Raw genomic sequence first — 21,886 nt, forward strand, 5'->3', positions numbered from 1 at the left:
TTGGAGCGGAAGTGTGTCAGTGACATAACGATCGCAGATAAATTCAATATTAATTGTCGATTAATGAAGTCATCTAAGGAGTTCGGATTTTCAGTGCAATTGTTGACTGAACAAGTTAGCCGATCGGAAGCAGTCAGTATATAGAGGCGAGGTTTATGCGCGGGCGCTTAATTGTAGGCTATGTCGTCGCGTATGACGGCCGACACGCGCCGTGGCTTCTAACTCGACGATCGATTTCGAACATTTTGTTTTGTGTTCCCAGAGGATCTGTTAACGTGAAAGACAGTCTTAGAACATTCAGTGCTGTTGTATGTTTTTTGAACAGACACAATGTTGACCGGCTGGCAGTTAATTTTGTCCAAACGTGAGTTTCAAATATTTTATTAGTGCGGTTTATCATTCTTAAATAAGTAAGTAAAAGGAATATTCAAAGATAACCTCAGATTAATTTTATTAAATTCTTTCTGGAGTATTTGGACATTTTATTTAATAGAAGCGCACAAATTGGAATAAGCTCTCCAATCCAGTTTTATCAAGAGACAAGAATTACCTAATAATTTATTGTCTACAGATTTTATTAAATAGTAAACAATATTTAGAACTAAATTATTAGTCAACATTATTAAGAACTATAATAATTTAAAATATGATAATTTATCTGTCAATATCAAATTATTTTTTGATATTTATTATTAACGATTTTTTATCTACACAGTCAGTAAGAGAAGAATATGCTGGTAAAAAATATCGTTTAAATAAATTTACATAATACAGTAACATGTAACAATTTTTTTCGCGTGTTTTTAATCTGTGTCCAAATGTGGGTATGTATGTCATTGCCTTCACTTATGTTGATCATTCTATGGAATCTAAGTTATGTAAGTGCATACATTTGTTCCGATGCGGCACCAATTTTACGATAAGCTAGATTTTTAAACGATTGCACCAAATGCATGTAATTGAATGCCTATTGCATTCAAAAGTTTCAGTACGAGTATCCGAACTCTATATTTTGAGCGGTTTTTTTATTTTCTTTTTAGAATAATTTAACTAAAAGAACAATGAATACCTACAATGAAAAAACAATTTGTTTAGTATTTAATGAGTTTAATATATTGACGTGAAATTTAACGACTTTTCATAATTGATGATCATTTAAGCCTTTCATTAAAATGTTTCAATAGATTTTATATCTTTTTTTATCGCTTTAATGTATGAAGTCTTTAAATTATTTACCGCTTAAATAGAAATAAATTTATTTTTAATGTCAAACAATATTATGTTACTAAATAACTTACAATAAAAAACAATGCATAGGTGCGTCAGTTAAAATGAAGGTGGTCAGGATAATAATAAGATTTGTTTTTCTCTACCAGTGGAGCACTGAAAATTTACGAACGTGGCAATATTAACTAGTTAGCCTTATCAACATTAGTTAAATTAACTGTGGTAATGCAGATAGGTGACACAGTTATCTGTTGCCGCTTGCCACAGAGATAATTATTGTAGTTTAGTGTTATGACGGTTAATTAAATAGAATTCATTTCACATATCTAGTAATTTCATTGCAGAAAATTAGGTACATTGGATTGCTAACGAAATCAAAGTACCGTTTATTTTTATGTTATTTTTAATATTCTTATTTCATGTAAACATGAACTTATTTTGCCTCACTCGACTTTTGACAAGACAATGGTCTACGCGTTTAAGGTATGTGCGTGGAATGCAGGGTAAACGGCAATGTACCTGAAGAATTATAAACGAATAAATAACAATATTAATAGTATGTACTACATACTATTGATATTGTTATTTATTCGTTTCTTATATCTTATCTATTTCTTATATATTATCATACTATGTAGTACAATTCCATGCACTAGCAATAGCAACATTTATATAGTACTAGCGGCCCGCCCCGGCTTCGCCCGTGGTACATATGAAAAATAGATGTTGGCCGATTCTCAGACTTACCCGATATGTACAGAAAATTTCATGAGAATCGGTCCAGCCGTTTTGGAGGAGAATGGCAACGAAAACTGTGACACGAGAATTTTATATATATTAGATTACTAATATTAGTTCTTCATATGAAAATTTCGTAATTTCTGATTGATAGATAGTGTCTATGACTGGTCTTAGTTTTATCATACATCACGGACAGGTGCAATGTTTTATTCTAGCTATCTTTTTAATAATATTTTTTTGTTACATAGATTTGCAAAAACTTAAAATTGAAAACTTAAATCAATATATCAGACTTTTAAGACACAATGATTGTGTATTTATTATTTGTACAGTAAAATATTCTCTTTCTTATTTAAATTTGTATGTATTCCATTGTTATCCAGATGTACTAATAAATTATAATTCGCGTAACTAATATCCATGTTAAAACGGATTATAGTTAATATTGTTTCAACTTTCAAGTGATTAGGGTATCAAGTTAACGGTGAATTAATCTATAAAAATTTACGTTATTTAGATGGTTGGTTAGTAGTGGGTTTTAATAGTGTTTTTTTGAGTCTTTGAATTTTAATAAATATTAATTAATTTATCTAGTACCTAGTCTAAACAACAATAGACTACACAATTCACAAAGCACATAAATAAGAGTCACTCTAGGTATTTTATACAACATGATTTATTTCTTCATTGACTGGTTTAAGGTCAAGTCAATGAACGCTCACACCGTTTCGAATTTTTCTGCAAATAGGTATTAGGTAAATCATTAATTAAAAATGAACTCGAACTTTATTCACCGTGCCACTCTACCCAGCAAATAAATTATCACAGGTGTTTGCATAGTCCTGATAACAAAAAAAGATTTTATGGAAACAAATTCAAGCTACATACTTTGCTGTTTAATTTCTTCGGCGTAAACTTTCTTTGATATCGATACCAAAGTATGAGAAAATCTATCATTTACGCCATCTATACGACGTCACAAATACGTAAATATGCCAAGTTGATTTACAGCATCTCGGTGAAAGGGACCTGCATCTAGTCAGACGGGTGCAACTTGCAATTAGACAACACAAGACCAATTCCTGCAAAAACTTATCAACGTTGAAGGAATACCTGGTTACCGCGCTTTTTATTCATTGCCAATTAATTTCAGCTTCCTTTGAAGGTATCAGAGAAAGGAATTTATACTTAGGATAACGCATCTATAACGTAAACATTAGGTATAAGATAATAAATGATAGGAATGTGGCTCATTAGGTTTGTGATTTGAAATGCAGGAAATTATTTCTTTTGCAATTATCGTTTTGCGTCAATAAAACATATATTAATTTTAAAATCCTTTTGAGAACAATAACAATATTACAGCTATAATTTCCAATTCAAAAAGTGAATACAACTTTGACGTCATAGAAATGCAATAAATGTTCTATAAAAATACCCTTAATCAAGTTTAATCAAGGCTCTATTCATTTAAGATCACCTATTTAAATAAAACAATATTTCAAAGCGCGCATGCCGCACACGTCGCTATCGTAATAGCTTGATAAAGAAATGCAGTACGTCATGTGATTCTTCCTGGAAACTTCAAAGTTATTATGCCATAAAATTGCAATGCAAGCTCCGTTGACGCGAAATTACCAACGCCAGCCTGTCTGCCGAGGGGAACTGGTTCACAGCCATTGGCCGGCGGGGATCGTACGACACCGGAATGCAAGAACGATTCAATAGAAATCTTTACTTGGGTCACCACAAAAACTAACACTTCTAACGAGTTTCTCAATTCCAATGCCAATTTAGGTAACCCACTCGACAGAAATGACCAGTCTCTCCCAATAGCAAAAAATTAAACGCGAATGCCGGCGGCAATTCGGCGATATCAAATTGATTGGACGTCAACGGGAATTTTAACGGGGTTATGAGTTATGATTCACTAACTTATTATTCTGAACCGAAACAAAAGCGGAAATATTAAGTCCATTTTCGTGTGTATCGGTTAACAAAAGAGGCTATTGTTTTCAAATATGATACCTATTAGAACAGCGTATAGATTGCAACTAAATGTTCGCAAAACATTGAGACTATTGAATGCCGATAGCTGATATCCCTTACAAAATTTTATACAATTGTATGCTTATCTCGTAAAGAAAGTGTTTACATTTTTAACTGCGTTATAATAAGTATGTCAACAGATACAAGACATTAACTCTAGGCTTAAGCACGTGTTAATTATACTTTTAAAATACAATTACCATTATCGATAACAACCAAAGGTTTTATTATGTTCGAGTCAGTGGATGGATTTCTACGTTTATAAGCATCATATTTTGAAATCTAGCATTCCTGAATAGCAAAATCTGCAAAGTAGAATATTATTTCCGTAATAAATATTTAAGAACAGGCCATTGACATCTCTAAGCAGTATAATAGGACAAAGTTTGATCCGCACCCATGTGTTATGGCTGGATGAACAGGGTATGGCTCTTCTCGCTGACATAAACATAACATATAAGCGTACAATAATTATGTAGGTCATAACAAAATCTTTGCATTGTGTCGCTTCTATTCTTCTATTGTGATTGAATTCCTGTAATTTGACTTAAGACAGTAATAAGACTTTATACTTATGAACAGGTGCATTATTTTTTTAACTTACGTAAGTAATATCAGACTTTATAAGTAGGTTCTCTGGAAATAATATAAATTAAATATTATTAGGTAGGTTCATAATTAGGAAAAATGAATGTGGTCATAAAAAAAACTGCTGGACTACATATAAGATTGACCGCTTTCCCAAATTGTAGACAGTGGACATTGTCTCTACATAAATTATATGTGGACACCTAAATTACTGAAACCTGTATGATGTAAATAAAATTTTGCGTCGCCTGTATACATTTTTATCACAGTTGACAGATATATAGGTACTACGTACATTCAAAAGAAATTATAGTTTATGTGTGAATAACGATAAATAATGAATGTTTGAACACATGTCTTGTTATAAAATTACCAATTCATAAATTTCTTCTGAAAAAAAGTTTTCCCTTGTTTCACGAAGCCGTAGTAACTTGAATAATTTGAAAAAATGTTATGTTAAAGAACTTGAAAGCGTGTTTGTTACTTATCCGTAATAGTGTAGATACGTAGAATGAATCTTATTCATTATGTATTAGAGCATTTCATTCATTATGTATTAGAGTCGATAGATTTGCAAGACTCATACCTACTGTGACGACATGTTAAGTGTGGAGTATGCACATAATATAACCTATATCATTAAATTCTAAGTCACAGATAATAGGCCTACTAATTTTGATTAAGATAACTTGAATTATACTTTTCTTGTGTTTGGACAACATGATTAGAAAATACAGATACGCATAAAATATATTTAATTAAATATGCTGTTTAAATTTTAAGTTATCTACAAATAATTACGAAGATACCAGATTGATCTCGGTATAAGAATTGTTTATAATAATTCATTGCAATAAACAGAAGCTAAAACAAAAGAAAATATTTTAATTGTTAAAACAGTCACGCTGTTATCAGAATTTATAGCACATTAATTAAAGGAAGACCATACAATCTAGAGCTTGAGTTGAATATCTATAATTTAAGAGGAAAACGGAAGAAAGACGGTTGCTTGAGCCAAATTCAGAAGGATTACAGAGCGATAACATCATAGACGAAGACATATTTTATGGTCTTCATTATTTGAAGATCAATCATTACTTCCTACTTATAGAGCTAGAAATATTAAATCATCTCATGATTTTTTAGTTTACAAGTCTTGCGGGTTCTATAGTAAAAAAAAATTGTAAAATCTTAATATATATAAATCTCGTGTCACAATGTTTGTCCTCAATGGACTCCTAAACCACTTAAACGATTATAATAAAATTCGCACACCATGTGCAGTTTGATCCAACTTGAGAGATAGGATAGTTTAAACATGTAGGTACCACGGGCGAAGCCGGGGCGGACCACTAGTATTACATAATAATTTCCTGTGACAAAGAAAATGTATGAGCATAGCGTGTGGTTCAGTAGATATAAAATTGCACTACAAAAACCCTATAGAAAAAGAGCCTTTTAAAACCAGAGTGTATTTACAATAATGTAAGTTATATTTAATTTTGAATCGTGGAATCATTGCATTTACTAAAATTATTATATTATTAAAACATAGTCAACGCAAATAACTTATAGGATAAGTAAGACAAGTCACGAGTAAAACGTCATACTCCTGAACTCTATCTAAGAACGAATTTTATTGTATTAAATTCTTAAAAAAACTTCTCTATTTATTCAATAAACAATAAATTTATATTATTATCATAAGAAAACATATACCTATAGGGCATAATGTAATTAATTATATATGCTCTTTCGAGTTAAAGTCAAATGTATCTATATAAACGTGCAACATAAATCCAAATGTTAAAAAAAATATAAATATCTTTAATATCCTTTTTTCATACAGTTTTCGTGATACCACAACGATGGGTGATGGCAATCATGGGTTTCCTGGCTGTGGCCAACGCGTACACGATGAGAGTCTGCCTCAACATTGCGATCACCCAAATGGTGCGGCGACATGCCTCCACACCAGCGTACGAGGATGGTTCTTGTCCTGCTGAAGTTGACGATATTACGACTGATCCTATGGTAAGTTCCTGGCAAGGATCAATAAGGTGATAAGAAGTCGAATGCTAAATTTCTATCCATAATACTTTTTTTTTGTTTGTAAAAGAAAAAAAAAGACTAGGGACTAATTTTATTATTTTATTATTTTATTTTTTATTTTAGTTTTTTTCCTAGGGACTCATCACATAGTGTAATAGTTTGTGTGGGGGATGCTATAGGTAAATTGCATGTTTAATAACGAATATTGGTAACATAATATGTGATAATATGGTGGAAAAATTAATTCTATGTTTTCTCTGAATTTAGTCATCTAGAGCAAAATTATAATTATATCAACATTGCAAATTTAAGCCTATATTTTAATAATTATCTCGGTTTTAAGTTGAAAGTAACCACCGATCGACCCTGACCAACAAAGCTCGAGTGTGACTAACACTGGCTTATAAAGAAGCGAAATTAACTAGACGCAATCTTCAATTACTAAACCCAATACTTGCAACGCAACATTTGCTTTGTAAACGACATTAACAAAAAAAGTACAATGGTCTTTACAAAGTACGAGTGTAAACAAGTTTGATTTAATATTTAGTAATGTAGGTTAGTGTCATTTTTATTTATAGGTATCAAAAACTTACATAATATCTAAAACAGTATAGGATAGGTATATTATGATAAAAATTGTAGGTATTATTCTAATTACGTTTGACATTCCTTTATTTCTCATTTAATTTTTATAGGGTCGCTAATTAAAACTTTATTTTTCTCTACATATTGTCTTTTTATAAAAATTGTTGTACTTTGTCCTAATAAAGTTTATTAACAATGTGGCACAATTAAATGCATTAAACTTTTACTTGTTAGACACCAAATCCTTGTATTAGAACATAATTAAGTACACAATACGACCTTCTAAAAAGCGATTCTATTTTAGGAAGTCAGCGGATACAATTGGGATGAAGAGACACAAGGCATAATTCTTAGTTCCTTCTATTATGGTTACATTGTGACGCATTTACCTGGCGGTATGTTAGCGGAACGATTTGGAGGGAAATACTCTTTAGGATTCGGAGTCCTCAGCACTGCAGTGTTCACCTTACTCACACCCTGGACCGTTAATATGGGTGGCGCAACAGGGCTCATTATATTGCGAGTTCTTGAAGGACTCGGCGAGGTAATTGTTTTTTCTAGATAGTTTCGGGTTTCCTAACTATATTAATATACTAGCATATATGCCAATCGAAGCTATATCTACATGAATCATAACGTTGTGATATTGGAATGGAATTTGAGAGCAAATTCACTAGTGAACTAAGGCTTTATGCGAACCAGTCGAACGTTAACTTCCTGTCCCTAATACTCATTTATTTTAAGTTAACTGTTGCATTACAACATGCTACGTGTAATTTGTCAAGGTGAGAATTTTAATGCGAAATTAGGTATTTAATATTAATATATGCTGATATAATTATTGATACGACCTAAAAGTTTATGGCAATCGCATTGAAAGGCAATTATGTACAGTTTTAAGGTAATATTGTAAATGGATCTTGAATAAAACACACTACTACACAGTCATCCTATAGATAACAGTGTGATTTGTTTTTGCTCCGATACATTCCCCTCTTGGATTAGCCTATATACAACTATTGTCTGCCTGTCTATAGCAGAAACAAAAATTTCCGTTAGGTTCTGAGAAGAAACAGACTACCTTTGTGAACAAAAAAGTTAGATAGAGCTTTGCCAAGTCAAAATTATAAACGATAATATAATTTGACTTCACTTTTCATTCCTAATCTACGCTTAAGCAAACGTAAGCCTCAAATTAAAAAAATAATAATAATGAATCCTTTTTACAGGGTACCACTTTCCCGGCTTTAAATGCGATGCTAGCGCGATGGGCACCCGTCTCAGAGAGAGGTCGAATGGGCTCTCTTGTGTTTGGAGGAGCGCAAATTGGAAACATCGCGGGAACGTACCTCTCAGGCCTAGTTATTAAGGAAACAGGAGATTGGCAATCCGTGTTCTATTTGTTTGGCAGTATTGGGATCTTATGGTTCATTTTATGGGTAAGGACTATTCTTAGGGACAATGTTTTGAATGATTTAACTTTCACTACACTTCAAATCAGTAAAGAAATAGGAAGGTTTATCAAATCAATGTCTTGTTTAAAATTTTTGCTCTTTGTTTTTATTAACAATTTTTATTAGATACTTACTCAAAGAAGTTTAACCGGTATGATATTTTTGATCTTAATTTTAGGCACTACTATGCTACAACGATCCGGAATCCCATCCATATATTTCGGACAAAGAAAAGAAATATTTAGAAGAAGCTCTGGGAAGACACCACAACACTCAACCCTCTGCGATTCCTTGGAAAGCTATTTTTACGTCCGTTCCTCTTTGGGCGCTCGTCTGTGCACAGGTAAACATCTGCCAGCTAAACAGCTATGTCGTAACCACTTATTAAATTTGGTATGGAATAATTATTCCATAATTACGACGAGATCTGCTGTTAAGAAAATAAATTTTCTGCAGGAAATCAGCAGTTTTTTGGAAATTAAAATTAGTTAAATTACAAGACAGTATACAATTTGTTTATTCTCATTACCTTTGTGATCTTGAAGAATAAGAAGAAGCAGCTTCGAGTGCCTTATTATTTCTGACTGTAGGTACGGTCTACCTAGTGACTAGTATAGGAACCAACCAAATTTTTGATTATATTTCACATGCCATATCATTCAAGTGACTGCAAAATCACAAAGAAATATTCATGCAATGATTTTTCTATTCTGATCAATCTATTTTCGTCGAATCAACGTTTAATTTCAATTAACTTGGTATTTCAATCACTTCCTCGTTCAACCGTGACTATTGTTAAAAGGCCTATATTGTACGTCTAGTTTGATTTATTTCCTGAATTCCAGAATATTTGCATTCGAGATTTTTATAGACTAGCTCTTCGATCGCGACTTCCGCATTATTAATTAAAACTTAAGAAATTATTTACTAAAATTTTCCTCTTGACTCTATCTATTACATAAAACTTCATCAAAAGCCTTTGCGTACTTTAAAAATTTAAGCATTCTTAAGGACAGACAGATAGAAAGGTTTTACGTATTAAACGTAGTGATTAGAACAATTAAATTGACTGCGAGTGCGTCATTTAACTAAATTTTATTTTCAGATTGGGCACGATTACGGCTACTTCACAATGGTAACAGACCTTCCGAAATACATGACTGGAGTATTGAAGTTCGATATTCACAGGACTGGTACATTGGCTGCTTTACCGTACTTGGTCATGTGGATAAGTTCCATCATCTTTGGGTGGATGTGTGACAAGATGGTCAAGAAGCAATGGCTCACTGTTACGAACGCTAGGAAGACTTTTACCACTATCGGTAAGCAGTTTGTCTACACTAATTATTATAAAGAGGAAAACTTTGTTTGTTTGTTTGATTGATTGTAATGAATAGGCTCATAAACTACTGGACCGATTTTAAAAATTCTTTCACCATTTGAAAGCTACATTATCCAATAGTAATATAGGCTATATATTATCACGCTAAGACCAACAGGAGCGGAGCCACGTGGGTGAAACCGCGCGGCACAGCTAGTATATTATATTTTTAGTATGTCTTTGTTGATAACTGAGAAGTAAGTAGATTTGGATAAATGTTTAACGAAATAGGTATTTTATTCCGCAAATGTTAGCATAACATTTTTTTTTAATTTAACAGTCGAGTCGAACTTTACAATGAGCAAATACTTACTTCCAAATTTTATCAATACAAAATCCTAAGTAAATACTTAGTATGACGCAAACGAATGTAAATAAAATGTACATTAAAATTCCTTTATTGAGGCGAACTACTTGTTGATTAAGCTCAAACAACTTTTAAAATGGGTATGTTAATAATAATAATAATTTTCCGGGAACCTATTAATTATTATAGACATATCTTGTAAGTCGATGATTGATTCGAATGAGCCTGTGAGCCTACATTTTTACGTAAAACATAAAAATAATCCAAACTCCAAACATATTATATTAATTAGTCATCGATACGAAATTTGCTTATGCAGTAGATAAGATTCTTCTTATTTACTTTAAAACATTTTTTAAATAAAAATAAGAGAATTTTCAAGAAATTTATCTTATTCGCAACATGGTAGGTACCTATCTTTCTTTTAAAGTTCTTCAATGTCCACAATCTTCATTGAGTTGCATCTTCGCATTGTAATTAAATTAATAATTTTTTCCTATAATTGCATACGATGCAATGCTTAAGATCCGCAAATGTCCAGGGAATACTAATCACAAGGGGAAAGCGTGTCATAACACCTTACTCTTGATGTGTTCCGGCAGATGCAATAATTCATTATCCCCACAAGGTTGATTTCATGCGATTTGACTGACTGATTTAGAACACAGCCATGAGTTACATTAATTTAATAGTAGTTGGTCCTTTAGATCTTGAACGTAACAAATGGTTTTATAAACGGTCTCTATCTCTAATGGGAATTATTTTTTAATATGAATTTACGAGCACTACGTACGAAGCAACCCCGGATAACTAGAAATATTTTACTTCTGAATTCTATCTCTGTCTTTTCGGCTTTGACCACCCAGCTGCTTTGCAATAACAATTTCCCGTATATTGACGATAACACAAGAGCTTTGTCGATTAAACTATTTCTGTTCATTTTGCCTCCATGTTTGACTGTTTGCAATAGGTATTTATTTTTGAACATTTTTATTTCAGCATCCGTCGGTCCTGGAATTTGTATGATCCTAGCTTCGTACTCCGGTTGCGATACCGAAACAGTGGTCATTCTTTTCACGGCATCCATGGGGTTGATGGGAGCCTTCTATCCAGGGATGAAAGTTAATGCGTTGGACCTTAGCAGCAATTACGCGGGTACAATCATGGCGATTGTGAATGGCATAGGAGCGATAACTGGCATCATAGCACCGTTCCTGGTTGGCTTGCTAACACCTGATGTAAGTAGAATAAAACGCATTTTAATTTTTAATACCTAAAGATACCGTACCTATAATAGATAAGATACGTAGGTAGGTACCTATAGTGGCAGAAGTTCATCAGATTATTTCCTACTATTAGCTAGATTGTAAATTTAATTGTAAGATATCTAGGTACTAGTTAACAAGTATTTCAATATTATCTGCTAGATTTTTAACAGTTTACAGGATCCTTGGTTGCGATTTTGCATAACTCTAGACTAGTAGAAATTTAGTTATTTTCATGTTATTTAAAAAAAAAGATGACTTATTAACGTGAATTGTAATTTTCCATTTATAAGATTCCCTGTATCATTGTTGTTTCTTTGTTCACAGAGCACCCTAATCCAATGGCGTTTAGTGTTCTGGATAACTTTAGCGGTATTTATCGTCACCAACTTAGTGTTTGTTGCGTGGGCGTCTGGTGATGAGCAATGGTGGAATAGTTCGTCGCAAGACACGAAGAAACAACAGGTCAACAAGGTCGAAGCGGGTACAGCATCCACGAATGAGATTAAGTTATAATAAACTATAAGTTTATGTGGTTGAGACTCAAATAAGTGTCAAGTACAAAACAAGTATTGAAATTGGCGATTCTCTGAATCCACAGCCAGTGCTATGTGATAATATTAGTGTAATATTTATGATAGGAATTGGATTGTATTGTAAGATTTGGATGTCCCATTTAGTGATTTTGTCATTTTATAATTGTCTTTATTGAATTATGGGCATTGAAGGCAGATTTAAAAAAAAAACTATAGATTTTTGATGAGGCTATAAACATGGTTGCGTCATAAATAATTCTCGACACCTAGTTAATAGATTAGTGAAATAATTTATTTTTTCTATAACTTTTTACAATTTGTTACAATTGCAATTCATATTTAAGGCTGTAAATAGTATTACATAAGGCTTTGAATGTTGTTTGTGTATAGTTATATGTTAAAAGTCAGTGTAACTTGGCTTTGCTAATATTATTTTAAGGTTGAACAAATTAATGTTCAATATGAAAAAGTTGACTATATACCTATGTATATATTTGTAATTTATCTATAACGTTGATGTATTATAGTCTTTTTGATAAGTTTAATTCGTGTTTTTACGATGATGTTAAATTATGATAAATGCTTCGCCTAGAACTCCTGTTAAATATGCTAATACAAACATTATTGTCAGCACAATAAATTTACAACTATTCAATAATTAATCTATACTGGTTTGCGAAGCTAGAATAATTGAATTTATTTAGATCATAATTATTAAGACTACTTCCTGTAAATGCAACTTTTCCTATAATATGTTGCTAAAATATTCATTAATTTTGTTCACGTTTATCAGAAATAAAACAAGGAAAGGCTGTGAACAAATTTTATTTAGATATGTACACAAACTATACTTAATCTGAGTGCATTTGTGCCATTGAAGATCTGTATTTTGTGAATAATATTATTTTTACTATTTATGTAAACACTGACAAATACTATAGCTAAATATTTAAAGAACATAAATATACAGAGACATTTCTGAATACATTATAATTTATGAACATTAAAAATGTTTTAATAAATCTTACCAATATGTTTTATTCTCACCTCATCCACTAACATTTATGAAAATTAAAATTTTTAAAATAGCAATACTTAACCAGCAACTAAATAATAATAAATAATACAGGACATAAAAAATTGGCTAATACATCGAAATAATTCCAGAACGCATATAACGGTGAATCTACATCAAACGAGCGAATGCTCATTAGATTATTATTAACCTCACGGTACCTACCCCATTTTAGTATAGGTAAACAGGCGTAGAGCATTATTTCGTTGTTCTTAGTGAATTCGAAAAAATTCTATGAAATGTTCTTATACTGAACAACACTGAATACCAATTTTTGTTTACACTAAAAGATCACAAAATAATGCTCTTGCAGTAGCTCTATGTTCGTTTGATGTAAATGCGTCGTTATACAAATAACCCAGTATTCCTTAAGTTCGATAACAGATTATCATATAAATATTTTAACTGACCAAAATCCAACATATTCCTTTGGCATCTGGCATTTTTTCGAAATAATAAATTACAGTGGAAACAAAGACATTTGCCTTCTAATTTATGATCCACGTATAAATAAATAATATATATATGCTAAAATAGCAAGAAAGCAAACACCAGCTATTTATATAATTACAAATAAAAATATGTACAAAATATAAATAAAAACAACTATGAATTACAATAAAATTATTTATATGAAGACCTCTCATTGTATGATGGGCGCTCGCTTACATTTGGCTTAATAGTTTAATACTTCTTTGCCATAAAACCTTATTTCTTGTAATATAAGTACCATTTTCGTATTCAAATAATACCCCATGCCTTACAACAGTATAATAACTAAGGGCGTTAGTACACCTACGTATTCGCGTGCGGCAGCGAAGCAACGAAAAAACTGTCAGTAGTGTGGCAGGATTTCGCTTATGATATGTCTCACTCTAGCACATAGATAGATGAAATAGTTGCGTCCTTGTCAGTATTGTTTCGCAAGGAACTGCGAAATGGCCATTACACAGACGCATTGCGAAAAAGTTGCGAAAACATTGCTGTTTACTAACGTTCCGCAGATATTTCGCTACGCAGTAGTTTCGCAGAGATTCGCTGCCGCATACGAATGCGTAGGTGTACTAAAGGCGTAAATGATAGTGACATTGGGTGATGAAAAATCAGCCAAGTCAGTCCCCTGGTTAAGGATTTGCAAATCTTGACAAAATTGTCAATCGTGTTTATCCAGAACTAAAGAGAAAAGAAAGATCAACTGACTTGGCCATATGTAATTTCTCTGCTTTAGAACAGTTCCATAACCGAAGTGGGTGTTGACGCATCTGCCAAGTCAGTCCTCTGGTTGAGGATTTGCAAAGCTTCGTGTGTTGTTACAGTCACTACGCCCATCGCCATGATGGATGTAATGACGTCAGGGTCGTTCTTAGCTAGACCAGTGCGTATGCGACGAGCGTCGTCGTAGTCCAAGTTTAGTAGCGTGCAGGATTCGGCTAGTCTGTTAATTAAAATTTTTCTAATTAGAGAAAATTTTAGTAAATTTTAAATTAGAAACTTAGGTTACGGATGCTTTTATAAGGAGCGTTGGTTAAAAAATATTCTAGTTGCTCAATTCAAATAAATATTTTGTCATTATTACTATTCGAATGGTTCCAATAGTACCATAAGTTGTAATTTAAATTATAGTAAGGTTATTCTAAATGAAATATCCAAATAAAATTGACAATACAGGCCGGATATATTTCTTGAACCTGTATGCTGCTTCATGCTTGCCTAAAAATTTGAATTAAATGTTTATAAAAAAATACCATAATCTGAATATGTTATTTTATATCATAATTAATCAAATAACTAACCTCGGCACAGGATTATTATCAACAGGCTTATCTCCCACACAAGAGAAAGCCGGTATGATATTCCGTGTCACGTCGTGCGTGAACTGCAACGTGCCGCCCGTGTTGAACCAGTTGTTCAATACCACGTCCTGTGAACGGGTAATTAATCAATGAAATATCTTAAAATAAAATAAATATATCTGTAAAATATCCTTATATTTATGTGCATAGTTAAAAAAATAGTGGGTCTTGGAAACAAAGTCACGTCTTAACTATAAATGCTATAAATTTGACGGAACAACTTAACCTGTAAAATAACAATAAAAGTTAATTCCACACAATATAATAGAATTCCGAACCAGATAAGTATTTTTTTCAAAAAATTTCAAATAATTAAAGAATAAAAATACTTACTTTAAATAAACACTCATCAACTTGCAGACCCAACTCAGTTTTCAGGAAATGTGCTATAGACGGCGCTAATGTTTCAGAGACTGTAACTAGCCGCGTGCACAGAGTAGACAGCGGCCGGCACAGAGCACCCGACATCGAGAGAGCTCGGTCTTCTACTGTTAGCATTGCGTGCCATCTGACAAATGTAATATTTCTTATTAATGAATAATGGTTTAGAAACATATACTAATCGTTCAGTACCCCTAGTGTGAGTTTGATCGAGTACGAAACGTTACTATCGCGTCTGCGTCACAGCCGAATTAGTATGGGAAATCGAACAGCGCCCCTAGCGGACGTATGGGTAAGCTTTGATTCCCCATACAAATTTCGCTGTGACGCAGACGCGATAGTAACGTTTCGTACTCGATGAAAACTCACACTAGCCACACAGTACTGTGTAGTAATACAGGGAGGGGAATGTTTGTAAAAACAAGTAATGATACCAAAAAAAAAATCTTATTTTTGTTAGGAGAGTATTTATTTATATTTGTGTCATTTATAGTGTTCCGTAGCGAAAGGATAATCGGAACCCTATTCCTTATACTTAGCTTTCCGCCTCATCGTCTATAATCTATATGTACGGTCAGAAATTGGACAGAGAGCCATTCTATTTTTGGTGCATCTTATTTTGTAAGGAACCCTTAGTGTCGCAAGTCCGACTAGCACTAAACTTATTATATACTGTCAAATTTCCTATCAGAATAGAAATACTTTATCAAGAATTTCTACATTTTAAGAAATTCTTACTTCTGCTTCTTATAACTGTGGATGTCGGCTCTAAACTCGAGGATCATGAAATGTATAAGCGACGCGAGTGAAGCTTGTCGCAGATGTAACAATAGTGCTGGTGCGTCATCAAACACGACTGCGTCATCTAATTGTTTTCACTGGATTTCAGTATAAATTGCCATTAATTTTATAAATTAAAAAGAAAGATACTTACAATTAACTTTCACTTAAAACTTAACTCTATAAATATAATTCTTACTTCTGCTTCTTATAACTGTGGATGTCGGCTCTAAACTCGAGGATCATAAAATGTATGAGCGACGCGAGTGAAGCTTGTCGCAGATGCAACAATAGTGCTGGTGCGTCACCAAACACGCCAACGTCATTCTCATCAAATGTTACTGCGGGGTTCGCTATTGGCGTCGTCTGAAATCAAATAAAGAAATGAAATTAAGATTGTAGTTAAGTATTTTGATTAATTTCAAAATTGAATAAAAGTGGCTAGAGAATTGAGTGCATGTTATTAAAAAAAAAATTAAGACACGAAATTGAATCATACAAATAAAATTATCAAATATTAAGTTGTTGTGAGGAAGTTGCCTTTAAACGAGATAGAGATGAAGATATAAAATAATGAAAGCATCATTTGACATAATTGTCGAGAAAAAAAATGAAAATATTTATAGTAGTTTTTATTAGTTGGCGGTATTTTTCTTTTTTTTTAGCATTAAATAATGATTTCACTCACATCATATCCATTCGCATCGATGATCGAATGTCTTTTGATAACTTCCTTTATGGCCATATCTTTGGCACTTGTTTCAACCTCTTCTAAGCACATAACACCATCATTTTCACCATCTTAAACATATAAACAAAAAAGTGACACAAATTAATACATTTCAATAATATTCATTTTAATATTTATTTTAGCCAATCATTTGGAATATGGACTACAGCAGTTCACATTTTTTTTTAATAAAATACTCACCATATCTATAGTCCCCATAATTTTCTTCATCGTATTCATCATCCGAGGTGATGGAGTCACCTTCATCATTGGCGTGCTGCTGCTGCGTGAACTGCTGGAACTGCCGCTTGTAGTAGTAGAGTTGGAGGTAGTGCTGAAAATGTACATTTATTTCATAGTATTGATGTAGTATTGATGACAGTAATGTTCAATTTCAATCGTATCGGTCAGTAGAAAACACTTGCTAATAAGGGCGTAGGCAGAGTTTTGCTTCAGACAATTTTTGAACGTGATTGTGACTCTAGTTGTTTTTTATACATCAATGTAATTATTGGCAAATTAATATCAAAGCCTATGAGTAAATTATATCCGATTAGTAATAAGTTAAAGAACATTAAACTAAAAAATTAAGAAACTTTATTTGAAACAGAAGGTTTGAAGGTCAGTTGGCGTCGAGTCACGCGATGGTAAATAGGAAAAACCGGCACCAAGCTGTGCAGTTCTTCAGCACATTTTCCATGATATATCTTGTACAAGACCTTTTTGTACTTCTTTTTCTTCTTAAATTCTTCTACTTCTATAATACTTACCAAGGAATGCTCCCACTGCAATAGCACAGTCCTGCAATGTTGAGCCGCGTTTATGATAGCGGTGAGGGGGTGTGGTCCAGCCACCAAGAAGCAATCCGACGTTAGATTGTCAGCTGCTGCACTCATTATTTGTGTGAGACGTACACGCCACTCTTCTATTAGTTCCAGTTGTAGCTCCAGGAACTGTATGCTAGAATAATATATGGCCATTTAATAAGAAATTGTTTGTAGGTATAAAATACTATCTATGTCGTACGTTTGCGCGGAAACACAATAGTTTGTAAGAAAGTAAAAATATTTGTTATGCTACACAAGTAGACCGATGAATGGATTTGGAAAGAATAATATAATATAAGAATATGTTATATGTTGCCTGCGGTTAAACTTGCGCGGAACAGCTACATAGTTTTATTATAACTGTTACTTTATTGTCAATTGTAATAATAGTATAATTTCCATCTTTTGTTAACTTACCGATGTCCCGGCTGCGGTAGAGTAGCATATCTATCCTCAATAGTCTTCAACAAGGATATGAACCAATCAGAACCCCGTGGCACCCAAACAAGCGAACCGACCGCCGCACCTACACCAGCCGCTACCGGTTCTATCCATTGCTCAGTGTCTAGCATTTCATCCATTTTTGTTAGAGCATCTGCAATTATAATTCAATATGTATTTATTTCCGAATTTGTTTTTACATGCGGTAATGTTAAAAGTTTTGTTTTTAGAAAAATAATGGCACATTGAATTGGATTATTTACAGCAGTATTTTGAGAGTTTAAGCAATGTTAATTTGTTTTACTGGAAATGTAACAACTGTGATCAAGGCATTAGGAACTATTTAAAATTTTCAGAGAACTGGATCTTATAAAAAAAATTTTTTTCTTCTACTCTATTCTGACAAAGCTAAAGATAAATTAATATTTAATTTTTCTCTTATTCGAAAAGGCTGTCTTTAAAAATATTATATATTTATTAGGATAACTTAAAAACTGAAAAAAATTATACACTTACATTTCTTCTCAACAGCCAACCATCGCACAAATGTTTCAGCTTTAGTCAATACCGATAATACACTGTTTGACTCAAATCCTGTGATCTCCGATAGTTCTTTATGAAAACCCAAAGTTTCATCCACGGCATGAGCAAATGCTGCGTCCACATCAACAATATCTCCTTTAGCGGCTTGAGTATGGTAGAGTGCTAGTACAGTGTGTAGCCTCTCAGCAGCTAATGCAACTAAGCCTTCATTGAATTCATCCTGTACGTATAAAGATATTTTGATGTATAAAGTTCATAAATTAATATTATATCCGTTACTAGCTTACCGCCCGCGGCTTCGCCCGCTTTGTTTTAAACCCAATAAATTATACACTAATTTTCCTAAAAAAACCTTCCTATTGAATCACTCTATGTATTAAAAAAAGCCGCATGAAAATCCGTTCCGTAGTTTTAAAGATTTAAGCATACAAAGGGACATAGGGACAGAAAAAGCGACTTTGTTTTATACTATGTAGTGATTTTAGCCAATTACAAGTGATTTTAACAGTAAACATCATCTTTAGTCTGCTTGAATACAGATTATTATATATCAGTCATGCGTAAATAATTTGAAATTAGTTATCAAAAAATATGAAACAAATGCTAAGGCAGATAGAGAAGGTTTTGATGTGCATTATTATAATTTTTTGAGATATTAGAATTATATCTAAAATTGGTATTATTATTGTCACTCACAACAGCATTAACATTCTTCAATTCTAGTTTATCAGCTATCGGCTGTACATTGTTCTTTATAAAGCCCTGATGATCTTTAATCCAAGTCAATGTTTGAGTAAGGAACCACTCTGGCCTATCAATCCTTGCAGTTTGTCGTGTCCCAGTAAAGTGGAACGTGAATCGCTTCTTTAAAGGCCGGAGAAGGACTCTTATTGGTAGGCAGGGATCTTGAACTGAAATAAATAGTTATATATTTAATAATTATTTATAAGTTATTTGAGTGCACTTTGAGTTATGAACGGATTGAAGACATCATATAATCAGAATGAAAGTAGTAGCAACAAGTGAAGCCTAAATTTATTTAAAAACTACACAATAATATCAATAATGTTGCCAAAATTAAATAGTTAATAACATTTTATGTCAATTCGCAAAATGATTATAATCCATCTAATTTACCTGCAGAAAAATCTCCAGTAACAGTCACTTTGGCCATTAAATCCTCAGGTTCTTGAATTAGAAATAGATTTTTAGTTAAATTTTTAAATTTATTCATAACTTCTTTTGGTACAGGCGAGTTTTCAGCACCCGTTGTGAATGGCCACTTCAATTGTTTTAAAACATCATCATAATGCCTGAAAAAAAATACTTAGGCTAGATAAATATGGTTATGGTTTAGTTTGTAATTTTGATTTTTACACTTTACTCATTCAAATAAATTTTTATATAATATATAAGTATAAAAAGGATGTACAGATATTTAATAATTTAAGTATTAATACTATTTATTATTACTTACTTTGTCAAGTTCTCTTTTAAAATATTGTGCCAGTAATGAGTATATTCCTTGGCATAAGTGGCCTGGTGCGAATTCTTGTACTGCAGACACAATTTCTTCATTTCACTATACATTAGCACCAGTTGCTCATCATCTTTACAACTTTTCATCTGTTGACTGTAAGTTTGGCCCATAAAATTACTACATAATATAAAGCAAAGTCGCTTCCTGCTACACAACAGATTTAGATGCAGTTTTTTTAAATAGATAAGGTGATTCAAGAGGAAGATTTTAGTATTAGACTAGAATGGTAAGGTCTTGTTTGTCTATTTCTATAATTATGACCTTTAAGAATGAAGAAATGTAAAAGCAAATAATGCAGATTATCTTATAATGATGTATTTATGAATATATGCAGAATATATAATAATTAATAATGTATGTTTATTACCTTAGATCTTGAATTTTGGCATAAGATTTGAGATAATCTAACACCTTTTCTAATTTTCCAATTGCTGTAAACCTTTTGTCTAATTCTTTCATCATAGGTTGTGTTTTATTGAGAAATTCTTCAGCTCTTTTCTTAAATTCTTCACTTTTTATTTTCAAATTATTAATTTGCTTTGAATTGAGCTCTGCTTTGGTAATAGCTGACGACAGCTTTGTAGAACCTTCATCGTTTGCGGCATTAAGCTAAACATACCCATAAATGAAATTATATGTATATTTATATTCATTTGAGTCAAAAAGGATTTGGAAAAATTTTATTTACTTACTGAGCTTTCAAGACGGTCCCTCCTTTCAACTAAGTCATTTTCCAACTCATATGCCGCTTGTAAATTATTGATGTCTCCCCCAAGTTTCAGATTTAATTCCTGTATTATTTCTTTTTTCAGTTCTTCTTTAAGATTCGATTTCATTTTGATTATTTATAAATCTATTATCATGTTAATTCATCTACTCGCGATATATATTATGGGACAATTCCAGATTAATTAAATTGTTTTTTTAATTTTATTGGCACTATCAAATTCAATTTTGTTTATTTTGACAATATTGATTAAAGAGTAAAGACCGTATATATTATATTACTCTATGGTAAAGACTAAAGACCTTAGAGTATATATTACAATAGTATAGAGCGAGTGTATTACACAAATTGCTTATTGCGCATCGTAGGCAGATGAGCTATAGATACTATATAGATGTGTGTGTGACAAATAGGGATGGGTAGGTATCAATTGCGTGTTGAACTGTCGATAAGTTATGTAAATAAATATGTATCATAAGTAAATTTTATGTTCAATAAGTTATTATAGGAAAAATATACGAATAAAGTATAAATATGTAATTTTAAATTTGTCTACCAACTGAATAAAGTTTGTTTATTCCATTTGAATATTAAATATTATATATGAAATTTTCTTGTATTAATTATAAGTACTTTAAAAAAATATGTTTAATTGGAATATCAGAAAAACGTGAGTACTTTTTAAATAATAAAGTTAATAAAATAAAAGATCAGGTTTAGTGCTATTTCTTTAATAATAAATCAAACCATAATAATAATGTTTTAAAAATGGTAAAAAATATTAAGAAATAATTAATAATT

The 21,886-nt window shown here is 32.1% G+C and overlaps 2 protein-coding genes across 3 annotated transcripts in view; one reads left to right on the top strand and one right to left on the bottom strand.

The window, feature by feature from the left end:
* The window catches only part of LOC123695878 (putative inorganic phosphate cotransporter), a 26,572-nt gene extending 13,357 nt beyond the window's left edge, over positions 1-13,215 (top strand). The window contains exons 1-8 of one of the 2 annotated variants that reach the window (XM_045641826.1): positions 163-364; positions 6,455-6,639; positions 7,550-7,789; positions 8,475-8,684; positions 8,878-9,042; positions 9,805-10,021; positions 11,387-11,625; positions 11,980-13,215. In XM_045641826.1, coding sequence (XP_045497782.1) covers positions 331-364; positions 6,455-6,639; positions 7,550-7,789; positions 8,475-8,684; positions 8,878-9,042; positions 9,805-10,021; positions 11,387-11,625; positions 11,980-12,168 — 1,479 coding nt within the window. In that variant the 5' untranslated portion in view covers positions 163-330 and the 3' untranslated portion in view covers positions 12,169-13,215. Of the gene's footprint in view, positions 1-162; positions 365-6,454; positions 6,640-7,549; positions 7,790-8,474; positions 8,685-8,877; positions 9,043-9,804; positions 10,022-11,386; positions 11,626-11,979 lie in introns of those variants that run through there. The other variant, XM_045641825.1, reaches the window with a different exon arrangement.
* Positions 12,998-21,332, bottom strand: LOC123695877 (RAD50-interacting protein 1). The gene is made up of 14 exons (XM_045641824.1): positions 21,051-21,332; positions 20,726-20,967; positions 20,296-20,451; positions 19,956-20,131; positions 19,515-19,729; positions 18,792-19,038; positions 18,252-18,429; positions 17,778-17,967; positions 17,209-17,341; positions 16,966-17,078; positions 16,477-16,643; positions 15,450-15,624; positions 15,057-15,184; positions 12,998-14,698 (listed from the first exon to the last, which is right to left on the bottom strand). The coding sequence occupies exons 1-14, from the start codon at positions 21,192-21,194 to the stop codon at positions 14,488-14,490; spliced, it is 2,475 nt and encodes an 824-aa protein (XP_045497780.1). The 5' UTR covers positions 21,195-21,332; the 3' UTR covers positions 12,998-14,487.
* Positions 21,333-21,886: the final 554 nt, after the last annotated feature.

This window comes from Colias croceus, chromosome 11 (assembly GCF_905220415.1).
Source record: "Colias croceus chromosome 11, ilColCroc2.1".
Lineage (NCBI taxonomy): Eukaryota > Metazoa > Arthropoda > Insecta > Lepidoptera > Pieridae > Colias > Colias croceus.